The following is a 16,856-nucleotide window of genomic DNA, read 5'->3' as shown; positions in this document are numbered from 1 at the left end:
CTAGAAGGTTTGCGCAGAAAATCTACCCACGCAAAACAAAATAAAAATGCTACACAAAAAACAGGTTTCTCTTTTTTGATCTACTTGAATCGCCCACAAGCTACCCACAATCCACCCACGCAAATCCTACCCCAAGCACCTAGAACGAAGTACATAAAATATTCAGCAGAATTTTCCTCGATGCCTTCAACCGCATAAGCCCCGCCTATGCATGATGGCGCCCTTCGTAGTTATCATGCTTTCCACGTTTCCATTCAACACCCATCGCCACCCACCGGAATTTTCGTCCTTGCGCTCTTCGCCGTGTCCTTCACAAGGATTTTCAACCCGATACAACAGCGCTGAAGGAAAATCGAGTTCTCAGAGCTCCATCAATGACGTAATAACTTTCCCATCATGTGGTCTCCCGAGCTGCTGAGCCCAACACATAGACGAACGACGGTCGTCGTCGTTCTTCGTGCTGGATGCTGTGTGCTTGTTCTGAGAAATAATACGATTTTCCATCCTCGTGCGATAATGGGGCAGCCAAAGCTTTGCTGCTCTGGAATCCTCAGCTTTTTCGCATAGCTAGTGAGAACGTCAGACAGCACGGTTTGCTGCAGCGAGCGATCTTTGTTTGCACTGTCCGTCCGGGTACCGTGTGTGCACTGGTGAAAATTCTAAGGTTGAAAATTGCATAAAAAGGGATCTAATCTCGTTGGTGGATTTGAAAACAAACGCGACCGTAAACGAAAGTTAAATTGAATCAATTAATCAATTATTGTGATAAATAGCCAATTTTATCGGATTAAATGTGTTAAGGTTGTTACGTAACGGTTGTAGTTGCAAGTTTGCCCCAATTCTATCTACAGTGAACACATATATTAGCTGATCCGGAGGAGTGCAATAAAAAGGTAAAAATGGCGGAGAGCAACCCCAATTTGGATAATAATCGAAATCTAATCGATCAAAACCATTTTTTCCACTTCGGCAGATCAAAATGACGTCGATAAACGTGGACAAGTACAAGCTGTCTGACAAGACGGCCAAACTCACAGCTAAAGGTAAGTGTTACGTAACGAATTGGGTCCATGGTCGATTATGTAATCAAGATGGCGGAAGCAAAGGAGAAAATTTTATGCTAAACACAGCCATAGTCCTGAGCTTTTGAATTGTATTAAATGGTGAATTTAAGATTACAATTCCTTTCAGTGTGTAAAGCTATGTGCAATCGTACTTCTATTTCAAACATTCCCATATAAACATAAAACGACTTTCAAATAGAACTGAGGATTAATTTATTGAGTTTTTTTTTTTAATTTTGCACGAAAAAGCACCTTTTTCTGAGCCACTATGATTTTTGTTGGATTTTTAGAACATCTATTTAGAATCTGAAATCAATTTCAACAAGTTTTGTTGAAATCACCTTTTGACAGCTGGGCAACTGTTTGACAGCCCCGCCCAGTGCAAAATCCGACAAGGTGTGATTCAATAAATTGTTCCAATACAAACTTCAAATTGATTTTTTAATATGTTCTCGGGCAACAAAAATCATGAAAATTTGGATTTCGGTTCAGTTTGGCGAGCTGATTCAAAATATGAAATTATCTCAACACCGTTTGCAAAACTGATACATATTTCGGAATCCGTTCCTGAAATATGCGTCATAAAATTGATTTAAAAATAAAATAATTCAATTAGGTGTCATAAAACTTAATGCATTTAACACATTAAGTTTTATTACACTTAATCGAATTATTTTATTTTTTCAATCAATTTTTGACACATATTTCAAACAACGGATTCTGAAATGTGTGACAGTTTCCAGTTTTATGGAGTGTCTGCTTTTTTAATCATGGCATCTGGATTTCTTTAAATTTGAATGTTTGTTCCACCAAAGTTGTAATTTAGAATTCAAAGAAATATTGCTAGATTTTGTGATTATTAGAACCACCAGAGATTGTTTATAAGATAAAGGGGAGTAGAGATCAAGATTGGATGACTAGTAATACAATAAGTATATTAGAAACTCGATGGAAGGAAGGATGGGGTTGAAAGTTTGACGTGACGTATGGATTCTCCTTTACTGGATCAAGTTGTGACTAAAATCCGAAGTAATATTTTTTAAAAGACACGGACACGTTCAATGCTTCCAGTGAGCTTTTCGCTCTTTGAAGGAAGCACGACACTAGACAACGGACTAGCATGCAACGCCCAGTGGCACAGCCGAAAACTTTTCCTGACAGCTGCGGCGGGAATCGAACCCGCGCTCCTCAGCACGAATATTGATCTTTTTTTTCGATCCTCTCTTGCGATGGAGCTGAAATTTTCACAATTTTTATGAGACCAAAATGGAACTCAGAAAGTAAACAGGAACGTGAATTTCGTTTAAATCTAATCTAATCTAATACAAACGCAACCAATACAAGCATCCAACCAGGAAGCATCCTGGAAAGTTATCGGGTTAGATCACAATCAATTACTTTTCTTGTCAATATTGAGGCTTACGGCATATCAAAGATATGATCGTGCGGCCAGGCCTACTGCGTTGTATTTGCCGCAGAGATGATTCTTCGAATTACCTCCACTATTGAACAATAGGGTCCTAAAATTAAAGACGAAATCTCGCTTATATTGAATAATACGATCAAGCATGGTATTCTAATCGGAATTGTACTAAGTAAACAAAGGAATAATGAGAAAATTCGAAATAAGTAAAATGGTAAATAGTTCTACTTTGACATTTGTGGTCAACCTTGTGTGACTGAGCTCAACATTTTTCGCACTGGGATTTCAAAAATGTTCCTATCTGACATACACGGTGAAAAAAAATCACTCAAAGTATGTGTTATGAGCTAGGGACGAGACAAAAGGCTAAAAAATTAAAATTATATATTTTCAACTACGGTTAATAAAAACGTCAAAAAATGAGTAAATATGTACTCTTGAACCATATATTGTGGTTTAAAACAAGAATCCCGATAGGACTTTAGGATCCTATTGGGTCCTTTAGGGGTTATTATATAATCTGATTCACCACCCAAAAATTAGTCGAAACCCAAAATATCATTATACTCCATTATACTCGGGATCTATTTTTAAAATGCATTTAAAGTTTGTATAAGAATTTTTTTTTGTTCGGGTCGAACTGTCATTTTATCGATTGAACTGTCATTCTATCCACGAAAATAAAAACTGTTTTGTTATTTTAACCATCAAAACAAAGCTATTGGAATCCAACAAAATCACGTTATACTCAGAAAAATGAGCTCTATCGATTAGGCTATAGAAAATAGCAATATTTTATTCACTAAACAACCCAATTGTTGTTCTTTTTCGAAGTATTTCTCGAATCTACAGGGGAGGAAGGATGCGTGGACATACCGTACCAAACGCCCTAGACATTATGTAGTTAAGAATGATCGAAGATGTGAATGTTAATGGAAATATTATGAAATAGAAGGTCATATAATGCATATTGGAAAGTTCTCACCATGGTTCTCACCCATTTCTTGAGTAGCTTTTGTAGAAAGTTCCTTTCTCCAGTGAATAATCGGCGCCTTCCTTGCAGAGTCTAGAGTCAGAGTTCCGTCTTTTCTTTTTCTTCCATTGGCTCTATCATTGAGAAGTGAAATGCACACACCAGCTCGAAAAAGTTCGTTCTTCATCGTGCTTTTGAAAAACACTACCGCTATTTTCCGGTCGAATCACAGTTGGCCCAACAGCCCACAATTCACATAAAGCCCTCTCTAAAATCTTCTAAAATGTATAGTTGTGACTGCCGTTAGCCTAAGACACTAAAACACTAGTTGCAGTCCCGGCAGTGATATCGTCCTGTACTTCCGAAACGCGAAAAATAAGATGAATTCCGACAGCCTGATAGGAAAACTGCAAACTACTCTACGCAAATCAAGCACCAAAACTCGCTTTACAAGCACTTTATATGCGAAATCAGCCGTTTCGCGATTGAATCGTCCGAATTCAAAACCCAAATTCTTCAATTTGTCTTTGGTTCACAAACAAAACTTAAACTAAACTAAACCTGAATGATGCAAAATACACAGTTTTTTGTTCAACAAAATCCCACGCGTTTTATTTTAGATATCGTATTTGGCTAGTGCAAATTATTGGGAATCTCAAACAAAACGGGAGAGTTATAAACCCTGACAGGCAAAACAAAATCACGTCCGTTCGCGGCAATCCAGGAACGTGAATTTCGTTTAAAGTGTTTAATTTATTTTGAAGTAATGGGATTTTTCATAGAAGATTGGCCTTTTTCGTTTTTTTCACCATTGGTAGATGAAAATAAGATTTTTCAAACAAGACCAAAAGATTTGAAATCGGCTTGCGCCATTCTGAGACATTGAGCGTCAAAAATAAGCCATATTTAAAAGAAAACCATCAATAACTTTTTAAATTGAGGATATAGAACTTTGCTGTATTTGAAAAAAAATGCATAATGAATGCGCTAAAACTGCTCGGACCAAAGTTTCTGCGAAAAATCAAGGTATAAAAAGTTATCGAAAGAAAACCTTTTTTTTGGGTGTCACCCTAATTTTTTCCTACAAAAAATAATATCTCTTAAACTAAAAGAGATAGCAACATGGTTTCTTCGGCAAAGTTGTTTAGAGTAAAGTAATTTACAACTTTATAGAATATTGTAGTGTTCTATATGGAAACAATAATAAGTTGACATTGTGATCTTGGCAACCATTTGGACCACCCTAATTTCACAATATTTGAAAAATGTTCAAAAAATATGAAAAAACTTGCCCGAAGACAGCATATAACAACTAAAACTAATTGTTTATGCGTAATTATTTTTTTCCACTTAAATACGGCGTGGATTTGCAAAACTGTTCCACTATTGCATTCGTGCTGGGCTCCCAAGTGTTTGTGTGGAAAAAATAATTATGAAAATCGATCGGAAAAGAATGAAAACGGAGATATTGTCGTCGCGGTTGAAACCCGAAGTTTCCCATCACCCGACAATCGAATTTTCTCAAAATCCATACGTGAAACCTAACGTCGGACGTAGTGCGCTGGACAGCGGACCTGGTCCTCTATCCAGCGCACTGTGCCCGACGTACGTCCGACACAGGGTTTGGGAGAAACATCGATTTTCGCGTGTCAAAAATTCCGATTTTCAACTGCACGAACAATACTTTATACTTTATTTATCGGGGCATTTCTCTACAGACCTAAATGTCGAAAATCGCAGTAGGCAGGCAAAACGACGTTTGCCGTGACAGCTAGTAGGGAATAGATTTAATAATCTGAGTTTCCACCAAAGACCATGGTCCATGGTTGCCACCCTTTCCACGGTAAGAGCTTGCAAAACTGTGACTGTAATAGCACAGCTTGCTTGATCCAAACTTCAGGTTTAGTATGTTGGAGCTCATGATCGTTTCCATTGAACTACCGCAAAACATGATGCTACTAATGAAAATAAGCATATTCTAGTGATCATATTCTAGTGGTCATTGCAAGAAAAAGGTATGCAACTTGTTGCAAACCTCGATTTTTACAGCACACTTCGTATTTATCCAACTCGGCTCGTTGGATGAATGTGCTGTAAAAATCATCATTTTGCAACTCGTTGCATAAATAACTAGTGTTCCCCCGTATATAGATATAGGCATGCATTAGGTTTCGTGAGACTTTTTTTGGACAACTCAATGAGATATGTATTAATAAAAAAGGAAATCTAAGATGGTTTTCAGGCCATGTTTTCACTTCCTAAAATTTTCTCGGTTAACAGGTATCAAAACAATTTCCCAAATAGTCATGGTTTGTTAAGTATAATTTCGAATGATTTTAGTTCAGTATGAGGCACAGATACTATCAAACTATTTTACAGCATTCGCCATTATGACGAACGTGGAAAGCTAAATTAAAATTCTCGGAACATTCTGTAAACGAATTCGTCGAAGCACACAGTAAATTGCATGCACCACCCGTCCTCAACTCTGCGTCTGCACCATGCGTAACTAAAATTTGCAAGAACTGCAGCCCCACACGTTGATAAGCATCTATCGAGGGAATACCAGAGAACTTATTAAATAATCGGATTCTGGTTGAATTGATTAGGCCTCGACGTCATGAAATAAGTTCAATGATTTGATTTCATCGCGTATCAATAACGCCAATCTCATGTGACGAAACACCGTCGTAGGAATAGTAATGCCCCTCGAGTATATGATTCATAATCGTAACCGCTGTTGGTATTCGAAGTTATTAAAGTAAATATTATGTAACACGAACAACGGGCGTAGTTAACAGTTTTAATTTGAAATACTGGGGTTTCCAAAAGATGAATGGATTTTATTTGGCAAGTGTGTTGAAGCAACTAATCTTCAAAACTTCAATAGAATCAGTACACAATTATGCTTTTCTTGGGTAAGGAGGAACGGACTGACTGTGTGTTTTTTTTTGTGGACTTTCACGTTGAAGACTTGGGTTCGAATTCCACTCCCAACAAACTCACAAAAGTATGAGTCCTTCCTTCAGAAGGGAAGTAACATTGCAGGTCCCGAAATGAACTACTGCTATAGTTAGTTAGTTGGAGAATGGTAAGATCTTGAATCCAGAACAACAATTACAGCAGAAAACGTGATCACGAACGAGATTTTTGAAAAAGGAAATCGATGAAGATAAATTGATAACTGCAGTAAAGCCTTCATGATACTAAACGAGTTCTGTGTAGGCATTACTGTATTTGTGTTGTAATTTTTGCCGTACCATTATTGTCCTAATTAATTGATTAATGAGCCCTTCTCTTTGTTATCCTAAAACAGAAGTGGATCTCAAACAAGATAGAAGCACACGATACCTATTGCAAAATGGTATGCAAAGTGAGAAAACATGTTTTGTTTTATGGCTTGGATACATACAACATGTTATGATGAAGCATTCCAAATCGCAGTAGCGCCGTCTATCTAAAAAATCAGCGCATCGATTGCATCAACGATCCTACATAATGATCCGTCCGTTGAATCTTAAAACAGGATGCCAATAAACAACTTTATTGTAAAGTGGAGTGTTATTTAAGCAAGAAAACATGCATCCAGTAAAACTGTAATCATCATATTCACCGTATGTGATGTTTTTTTTTTATAAATGCAGCATCGTTACAGCATGTATATAATATGATAAGGATCTATCAATGGAATATGAAATACTACAGAATTATTTATGACCTCATCATTTCTTGAAACTACAGGGTCGTGACGACATAGTACATACAAGTTCAATGAAACTATACTCTACTTGTATTATGAGTGCAGTGCCTATCATAATTAGTAGGAATTCTATGACATGCCATGAAATAGTAAAACGTTTTCTGGAAACGGCAAAAACAGCGGATTGTACTGGAAAAACAAAATTGCGATTCAATATATGGAATGTTCATACTGTTATTCGTTGTTGGAACGATATGGTATGGAAGTGATGATGCATTCGCTTAACCAAAACAGACCAAATATAGGGTAAGGGAGGTATTTTGGACCCCTTAAGGTAGTGGATGAACAATTCAGTGAAAAAAGAAGGTTTTCACTATGAAACATGGGTGATTTCAGTAGGCATTACTTAGAGCAACATATGTTCTATTGAAAAAGGCCAACCAGAACTTAAAATTGTTGTAGTAAATACAAGAAATATCAAAACTTCTGAAGAATCTCGGGCTTCTATTTTGGACCACCTGACTTTATTTTGGACCACCATACTTACCTTACCGATCAGGCTAAGGCCGGGGTGGCCTCTGCTGTACATAGTAGCCGTCTCCATTCCACTCGGTCCATGGCTGTTTGTCTCCAGTTCCGCACTCTGCGTAGGGTCCGCAGATCGTCCTCCACTTGGTCGACCCACCTAGCTTGCTGCTCACCACGTCTTCTTGTACCGGTCGGATGACTCTCGAGAACCATTTTAGTCGGGTTGCTATCCGACATCCTGATGACGTGACCCGCCCACCGTAGCCTCCCGATTTTCGCGGTATGGACGATGGTTGGTTCTCGCAGCAGCTGCTGCAGCTCGTGGTTCATTCGCCTTCTCCAAGTCCCGTCTTCCATCTGCACTCCGCCGTAGATGGTCCGCAACACCTTCCGTGCGAAAACTCCAAGGACGCGTTGGTCCTCTGCACGTAGGGTCCATGTTTCGTGCCCATAGAGGACGAAACTTCGTGTTACGGCGAACTTTATTCGATCGTAGAGTTCTGCGGAGTCCAAAGTAGGCACGATTTCCTGCCACAATGCGCCTCTGAATTTCTCTGCTGGTGTCGTTGTCGTCGGTCACCAGTGAGCCCAAGTACACGAATTCTTCAATCGCCTCGATTTCATCACCGTCGATATGAATTCGGGGTGGCGGGCGCACTGATTGCTCCCTGGAGCCCTTTGCCATCATGTACTTTGTCTTCGACACATTAATGACTAATCCGATTCACCTGGCTTCACTCTTTAGTCGGATGTACGTTTTCGCCATCGTCTCAAATTTACGAGCAATAATATCAATATCATCGGCGAAACCAAGCAGCTGAACGGACTTCGTGAAAATCGTCCCACTCGTGTTTATCCCCGCTCTTCGTATTACACTTTCCAAAGCAATGTTGAACAGCAAGCACGAAAGACCATCACCTTGCCGTAACCCTCTGCGAGATTCGAAGGGACTCGAGAGTGTCCCTGATACTCGAACTACGCACATCACTCGATCCATCGTCGCCTTGATCAACCGTATCAGTTTATCCGAGAATCCGTATTCGTGCATAATCTGCCATAGCTGTTCTCGATCGATTGTATCATACGCCGATTTGAAATTGATGAACAAGTGATGTGTGGGCACGTTGTTTTCGCGGCATTTCTGCAACACCTGGCGGATGGCTAACATCTGGTCCGTTGTAGCGCGTTCACCCATAAATCCAGCCTGATATTGCCCCACGAACTCTCTTGCAATCGGTGATAGACGGCGGCATAAAATTTGAGAGAGTATCTTGTAGGCAGCGCTCAGTAGTGTGATCGCGCGGTAGTTCCCGCAATCCAACTTGTCGCCCTTTTACCTCCGGTAATACTTCCTCCTCCCAAATCTTGGGAGGAGGAAGTATTACCCACCGTATTTTAGAAGCTCGCTTGGTAGTTGATCTGCTCCAGCGGCTTTGTTGTTTTTCAACCGGCCAACCTCCTCCTCAATCTCTTGAAGGTCAGGGGCCGGAAGTCTTTCGTCCTGTGCACATACTCCTAGATCTGTTACCACGCCACCTTCGGTACTTGCAACGTCGCCATTGAGGTGCTCATCGTAATGCTGCCGCCACCTCTCGACCACCTCACGCTCGCTCGTGAGAATATTCCCGTGATTATCTCGGCACATGTCGGCTTGTGGCACAAAGCCTCTGCGCGAGCGGTTCAGCTTCTCGTAGAACTTTCGTGTGTCCTTAGCGCGGTACAGCTCTTCCATCGCTTCGCGATCTCGTTCTTCCTGCTGGCGCTTCTTCATCCGGAAGACTGAGTTCTGCCTGTTCCGCGCCTGTTTGTAACGTGCCTCATTCGCTCTCGTACGGTGTTGCAGCATTCTCGCCCATGCTGCATTCTTCTCGTTTTTCAACTGTTCACATTCGCCGTCATACCAGTCGTTTCTGTGATTCTGTCGCGAAGCCTAGTGCTGTAACCGAGGTACTACCTATGGCGGATCGGATGTCCCTCCAGCCATCTTCAAGTGTAGCTGCGCCAAGCTGCTCTTCCGTTGGTAGGGCCACTGCTAACTGCTGCGCGTAGTCTTGAGCCACTTCTACGTTACGAAGTTGCTCGATGTTGAGCCACGGCGTTCGACTTCGACGCGTGGTGATAACTGTCGAATGTTTTGAGCGCATGCATACAGCGACTAAGTAGTGATCCGAATCTATATTCGCACTGCGGTATGTGCGGACGTTGGTTATATCAGAGAAGAATTTACCGTCGATTAGAACGTGGTCGATTTGGTTTTCTGTTTGATGGTCGGGGGATCTCCAGGTGGCTTTGTGGATATCTTTGCGGGGGAAGAAGGTGCTTCGGACTACCATACCACGGGAGGCTGCAAAGTTTACGCATCGCTGGCCGTTTTCATTCGATACGGCGTGCAGGCTGTTTTGCCCGATTACCGGTCTGTACATTTCCTCCCTTCCTACCTGCGCGTTCATGTCGCCGACAACGATTTTCACGTCACGCGGCGAGCAACCATCGTATGTTTGCTCTAACTGCGCGTAGAACGCTTCTTTCTCGTCTCCCTTCGTGTGGGCAGTGGACGTTGATGATGCTGTAGTTGAAGAAACGGCCCTTAACTCTCAACATGCACATCCTTGCGTTGATCGGCTGCCACCCGATCACACGTTGTCGCATCTTGCCCAACACTATAAATCCTGTTCCCAGTTCATTGGTGGTGCCACAGCTTTGGTAGAAGGTAGCCGCTCGAAGCCCGCTTTTCCACACTTTCTGTCCAGTCCAACAAAGCTCCTGCAACGCCACGATGGCGATGTCGAAGTTGCGGGGATGTAGTTCGTCGTAGATTATCCTGTAACCTAGTGACTTGCAATTCCATGTTCCAAGTTTCCAATCGTAGTCCTTATTTCGTCGCGTGGGTTTCGCAATGGGAATTTTTACGGGTGGCTTATTGGGCCTACGCCTGTCTCGCCGGAGGGCCATCGTGCTAGTTCTGTTTAACGTCCCAACCAACACTGGGACGACCACGCTGATGGGGCTACCACCTTGGATCTTGCTGGGCGTGGTGCAGCGTATCTTACTCAGCCGCTGGATGCCAGAACAGACGCTGTTTGAACCCCACCTCCTTGGTGAACAGACACTCGGATCGTACCTCCTCAATCTAGCTGAAGTCAGAAGGACAACAGTGCCCAGGCTGCACTACCAGCTAAGCACACAACTCTTAGCTGGCGGTATTTGTCATCGCTTGACCCGTGGAAGCATGAGGTAGGAACTTGTGAGGACCAGAGCTATATTGGACGCTCTCCTTATCGACTCACCGTTTTGCAGCCCTTTTCTCATACCAAAGCCCATATAAATTTCATGATGTGATGTGTATTTTAACTTATGCTAATTCTACACTTTGGCTAACTTGTTAACCCAGTCTAATATGTATGTGAAAACAAGCATTTCTTAAACCTTTTTTGAAAAATATTATATTAGCGACAGATTACTCTAATTTAAACTGTGCTCTAAACAACTGTGTGTAAACTTATTCAGTTGTGGTAAAAATTGCGTATAATGCGTTGGTGTCTTTCTAGTACCGTAAACCGGGGTAAAAATTGATCCCCGGGTCGAAATTCATCAAACGTTTGTTTTCTTTTGCATAAAGCATACTTCGAATAGTTTTCATCCAAGTGTGGTACTGTATGAATCAGATACGAAACGACCCAAGTAACCATGGAGCTGTATATGGAACATTAAATTCACTTTATAGTGTATTATATGGTATGCAAGATAAAGTTGTTTTGTCGTAAAGGCAGCATTAAAGTAGGTTTAAAGTCGAAAGTGGCGCTACTATTGTTGATATAAAGCATGCTTTACTGTAGACATTGCTAAAGTATATAATAGGCTTTTGCCATATATAAGCTGTTAATCAACTATAGCTAATGTGATGAAACCATACAGAAAGTGTATTTAAGGTAACTAAAGAAAAAAAGAAAAACAATCTTCTTATACCATTTCCATCCAGCTCTCTTGTACTGTTGAGTTTTTTTTTTCTATTTCGGGAATTGAACCTAGACTGCTGAGACTGGATCACGATAAAACCCGGACGCTCTAACGCTGTGAACTACGATTACCATGTATTTGCACATGGAAAAATGTGCAATATAAAGTAAGGTATACTCAGCTCGTGCCTTGTTGAGTTGTGTTTCTAGCAGCTCTAAAAAGTTGTGCTAGAATGCCATTAGTTATCTTACCCACCCAAATCCATCCCATTCGAAAACAAGTGATTACGGATTCTGTTTGATGTTCGATTCTGTTCTTGATGTTTTCATACGTGCTCACTTCTAACAAAAAAAGGTTCAATAATAAGGAACAATATAAACCGCACTTCAATCCTTTATTTTGGGTATAATGAAATTGGGAGCACTATGCTTAATAAGGAAACCAATACTCCATAACATACCTGGTTTGCGTCATGTCCCAATCAGAAACCGAAAAACCATATTACATAACATAAATTTTCATACAGCAATTTCTGAGCATAATCATCTGAGTGCGACGCAGCAATCCATGAAAACTTGGCTTTGGTTTTCTCTTGGGTTTTCTTTTGTTTTGATAGGTTCTGTTTCTTGAAGTATTTTCCGATTTTTTCGTACTCAGGGTTTTTTTTATTTACAACGATGCAAGCTTTAGTAAATGCATGTATAAAGTGACCAGATGATGAGAGCTCCAACGCGGGACATTAATTTGAAAAGATGCATAGTAAGGTGAAATCATGGTCTTTTTTTTTGTTAACGAACACATAACGGACCTGATAATTGAATCTAGCTGTCAAAAATGGTTTTAATATTTCAACTCTCAATTGCTTTCAAAATTAAAATTAAGGTGGTTCAAACTTCGTACAACTGAAACAAAAATCGTTTATTACAGCATTTTTGCCTGAAAAGCATGACGTAAACTCTACAATTTTTTGAGGTTATTATTACCCTCAAAGTGCCTGGAAATGTTAACCAATCTAGCTTCTGCTTGTCCAATTTTGTCATTTGCGTACTATTTCCTTAAAAAGCTCGGATGCTTCTCTGTCAACATTGGTCAACTTAGTGGATGAATTTAATTTACGAGCGTACTCGTTTAAACCGCCTGCCAGTCAATGAAGGTTTTGATATTCACCCATTTGAAAAAAAAAATAACATTCAAAATAAATTCCCGATAACTGATTACTATACTGGGCTTGGATAGATTTTAACTTCGGCAACGATTTACCTCTAGATTTTTCATCTAATTGCGCATTGCGCACTTACTTAGTAATAAAAGTAGTTTTCTACCCTGAAGTTTGAACTTGAGACAGTTTCGTCTACTACTTTTATAATTGTACTCTTGTCACTCTCTATTTTCTTTACCGAACTGTAAAATGATGCTGCTTGACTGTGCTTAAAAATCAACCAAATATTCAAATTTTTTTCTTCAAAAAAAAAAACAAAAAAATGCTGGGACTGCTATCGCTCGATAAACAAAAAGCTTTCAACAGTTCAAACTTTACTGTAACCCAGAATCTTCATGTACTTTCTCACAAAAATCTTTCAGTTTTTGAACTCTGATGTTGAAAGTTCCGTTAATATGTTTGATGCGATTTGTGCTTTGTACAAAACCGGTTTGACTATTTTAGCTTTGAAGTTACTACAGTATTTTGAATGCTTGTCAATTTTTTTTTCAAACGCGGGACATTTTTACGATTTGAGACGAACGCGGGACATTTCGCTGGACATAATTTGTCGCGGGACTTTTGGTCAAAATGCGGGACTGTCCCGCGAAACGCGGGACGTTTGGTCACTTTAATGTATGAAGTTATAAATGCTTGCATTATTGGATGCCAGAAAGATTTTACCATGGTAATGCAATGATGCATTAAACAACGGCGCTATAGAACTATATCGATCTGTCGAAAATCCATAATGCTTCAATGCATTCATAATGTAGATTAAACCAAGGATGTTTCGGATCACCTGGCAATCATTTGTTCGGATCACCTGGGACTCATTTGTCTATAACTCATTTCAGAAGCCCAATACTACAATGTGGTGTTCGACTAACTTGTGGATTAGAATTTTGCCTTCAATTATCACCATGAACGCCATATCCAATCGTTTAGTATGAGTAGGTGGTACTAACACTTTTACGCCGTAAATATCAGAGTTAGAATATGGCGTCCTTGATGATAATTGAAGGAAAAATACTAATCCACAAGTTAGCCGAACACCACATTGTAATATTGGGCTTATGAACTGAGTTATAGACAAATGAGCCAAATGATTGCCAGGTGATCGGAAACATCCTTGGATTAAACGCTTCATTACTTGACAGATGTAGAATAAAAGTTATCTTGCATTAGCTTATCTATAATACGACTGAATTAATGTAATGATATAATGCTTGTGGTTACTTGGGGATAAATGTAAGGAAAATAATTTACGTATGCTTTATCTAATGGAAAAAAAAACGTCTGATCAATTTCGACCCGTAGATCAATTTGACCCCGGTTTAAGGTACACTATATATGTTGGATTTGTGAATTGATCATCCCTATATTCCCAATGGGCCTTTTCATTTGACGTCTTAAATCAGCTGATTTTTCGAGCGTTTGACAGTTCTTCTATGAAGATGACACTTTCTTGTTAGCATCTGTTGTTCAAGCTTTGTAAACAAATGCATGCACGGAACTGTCACATGAAAAGGCCTATAACAGCTGTACACACGAGAGCACTTTGAATTGAATAAAGAGTCAGTTGTTGTTTTATCTTACATCCGACCGGGTCGGTTGCGAGATATGAAGAAGTCGAGTTTCGATAGCGTAGTCCGAATTGTGGATGGGTTTGATAGTTAAAGATCCCGGCCAACAAATTGGGGGCTCGTCCGGGAAACAGACATCCTAGGATACGTTGTCGAAGACTATTAATTACAAATTGCTGCTGAAATGGATGCGAGCGTATACTGGCAAAGTGAATTTAGCCATGGTTTCCAACGGGGAAGCACTGCTCTATTTCAGTGCCCCTATTCTTATGAACATTTGGCTGAGCAAATGATTCGCGTTAATGCTGAAATTTTAAGATTAAGTGCTGTGATAGTTGATATGAACAGTGAGATTTTAAGTTTGAAGCGTATAAACTATGAACTAAAACATAAACTACCGCAAGTTGAAGAGCAGCCGAGTAATTTAGTTCTAGTAACAGATGAGAACCATAAGAACAATACAGAAAAAAGTGATGGCGTTGTAGATGACGAATGTGTCGCATGTGAAATAGAGGTGGAAGAAACCAGACAACCAACTGTTACAGTACCAATGGTGTGGCGAAGGAAACGAGAGGTGTTCTTCAATCACTTGCTGAACGCATTGCTCCGCCGTTCCCATTCCATTCGATCGAGAGAGAAGCAAAAAAGAAGAAACAAGAACAACCGGCCTGGAAAACATCATAAGCCACGACATTGCATATTTTTTATCATCCGATCATCTGTACGGGACAATAGATTGATGAATGCCATTTCAAACTGCATGATATTTCGGAAAGGAATAGGAAACCTTAGGAAGAATAAAGCTCTAGCCAGTGATGGTGACGACGACGACGACGATGATGAGTACGGTGATGAGATGCAGCAGATGGGTACACCATCGGAGCCCGCTGGTGGTCAGGACGGCCGATTGTTGGATTTGTGAATTGATCATCCCTATATTCCCAATAACAGCTGTACACACGAGAGCACTTTGAATTGAATAAAGAGTCAGTTGTTGTTTTATCTTACATCCGACCGGGTCGGTTGCGAGATATGAAGAAGTCGAGTTTCGATAGCGTAGTCCGAATTGTGGATGGGTTTGATAGTTAAAGATCCCGGCCAACATATATAATACGTATATCTACAAACAGTATCGCAACCATTCTTTACCCTGCATCTTCGAATTAGCTAACAGGTCGGTGAATCCGAATAAAAAAAGAAAACAAATCTTGGAGCATTCCTTATTCTTAAGCTGAGCTTTTATTTCTCCGACAGAACAAAAAAGCAGCAGGACAAAAAGCAAACACAAGAAACCAATCTTCTGAAGATCAACGGATAGCACAATGCGGAGATATCAAAAACATTCTGTCGTACCGCTCGAGTGCTTTCAATTCAGTCTGCAGTTAACGATCCGTTAAAGTGTAGATAATCGTATTACTTGTGACCAAATATTTGCAGTGTCCTTTTAAGTGTGTGAGCAGCAAGCAGGATTGGACGTCCGCAAGGATGAGTTTATGCTTGCTCGTACAATACCTTCATCTCACGCTGTGGAATCTTATTGAAAGTTTTCTTTTCGGTGGCTCAAGCTAGATTAGAGTATTGTGAACACTTGAAAATGAGTTTTTTTTTTAATAAAATGTTCAGTATATCAGCGTTTATTTACTATCATGGAAGCATGTGTTGTACTTAGAGTAGGTTGCCTATTCGGATCTATCATGACAAGGCAAGGATACAGAAATTCATAGTTTACTAACAGTATTTCCAGTTTGATAAATTTTGCATTTTATTTTATTTGTCCTAGTGAAATCATGCATCGTTTATTCAGTGAACGCTAACCGTCAAAGATACAAAACTCTTCATATCGTTTGAGAATTACAGAGGAAAACTAATTTCGTGCATGACATTTTATTTTAAACACAAATTTTAATAACGAACAAAATTCTTCGCATACCTTCGCACGGAACGCTGGAATGATAAATGCTATGTTAAATTAAAACCAACCCTCTCTGAAACTTCCTTTCCATCAAGTTTTGCAGACCACATTGCGTTACGCCAACATCCTTCGCTGACAGTAAATAGGGGTAGTTTCTTGTACACTCGCCGGCCACATTGATTGCGAGAGGAGTGTACTGCACGATGTTATAGGGGATGCAGCAGCCAGTTTACCCTCCTCGTTTGGCAACAAAAAACAGAGGCAAGATGAGTGAGTAGATGGCAAATATTTCAATTTCAAAATCATGCTGCTGTTGGCCGATGGTACACAATCTGGTAGTGATTGGCGACACTTGTTCCAGACAATTTGGTTGTGCATTTAATGACACAGGCAAATATAAATACTGAATCTAAAGGTGCACTCGAATAAACAATAAACTACTAGTGCTTCTTACAGAAAGGGACATTGTTAAATCCTCGACAGTGGGGCAAAATTTCGTAGTAGCTGTGGGGCAA

At 40.1% G+C, this 16,856-nt stretch overlaps 1 protein-coding gene across 1 annotated transcript in view; it reads left to right on the top strand.

Annotated features, from left to right (window-relative positions):
• The first annotated feature begins 548 nt into the window (after nt 1–548).
• LOC109414261 (glutamate decarboxylase) overlaps nt 549–16,856 on the top strand; it is a 72,871-nt gene continuing 56,563 nt past the window's right edge. The window contains exons 1-2 of the mRNA XM_019688075.3: nt 549–893; nt 974–1,043. Coding sequence (XP_019543620.1) covers nt 980–1,043 — 64 coding nt within the window. The 5' untranslated portion in view covers nt 549–893; nt 974–979. The remainder of the gene's footprint in view (nt 894–973; nt 1,044–16,856) is intronic.

The sequence above is a fragment of the Aedes albopictus genome, chromosome 2 (genome assembly GCF_035046485.1).
Source record: "Aedes albopictus strain Foshan chromosome 2, AalbF5, whole genome shotgun sequence".
In the NCBI taxonomy this organism is placed as follows: Eukaryota; Metazoa; Arthropoda; class Insecta; order Diptera; family Culicidae; genus Aedes; species Aedes albopictus.
This window is presented reverse-complemented; position numbering and strand designations above follow the sequence as displayed.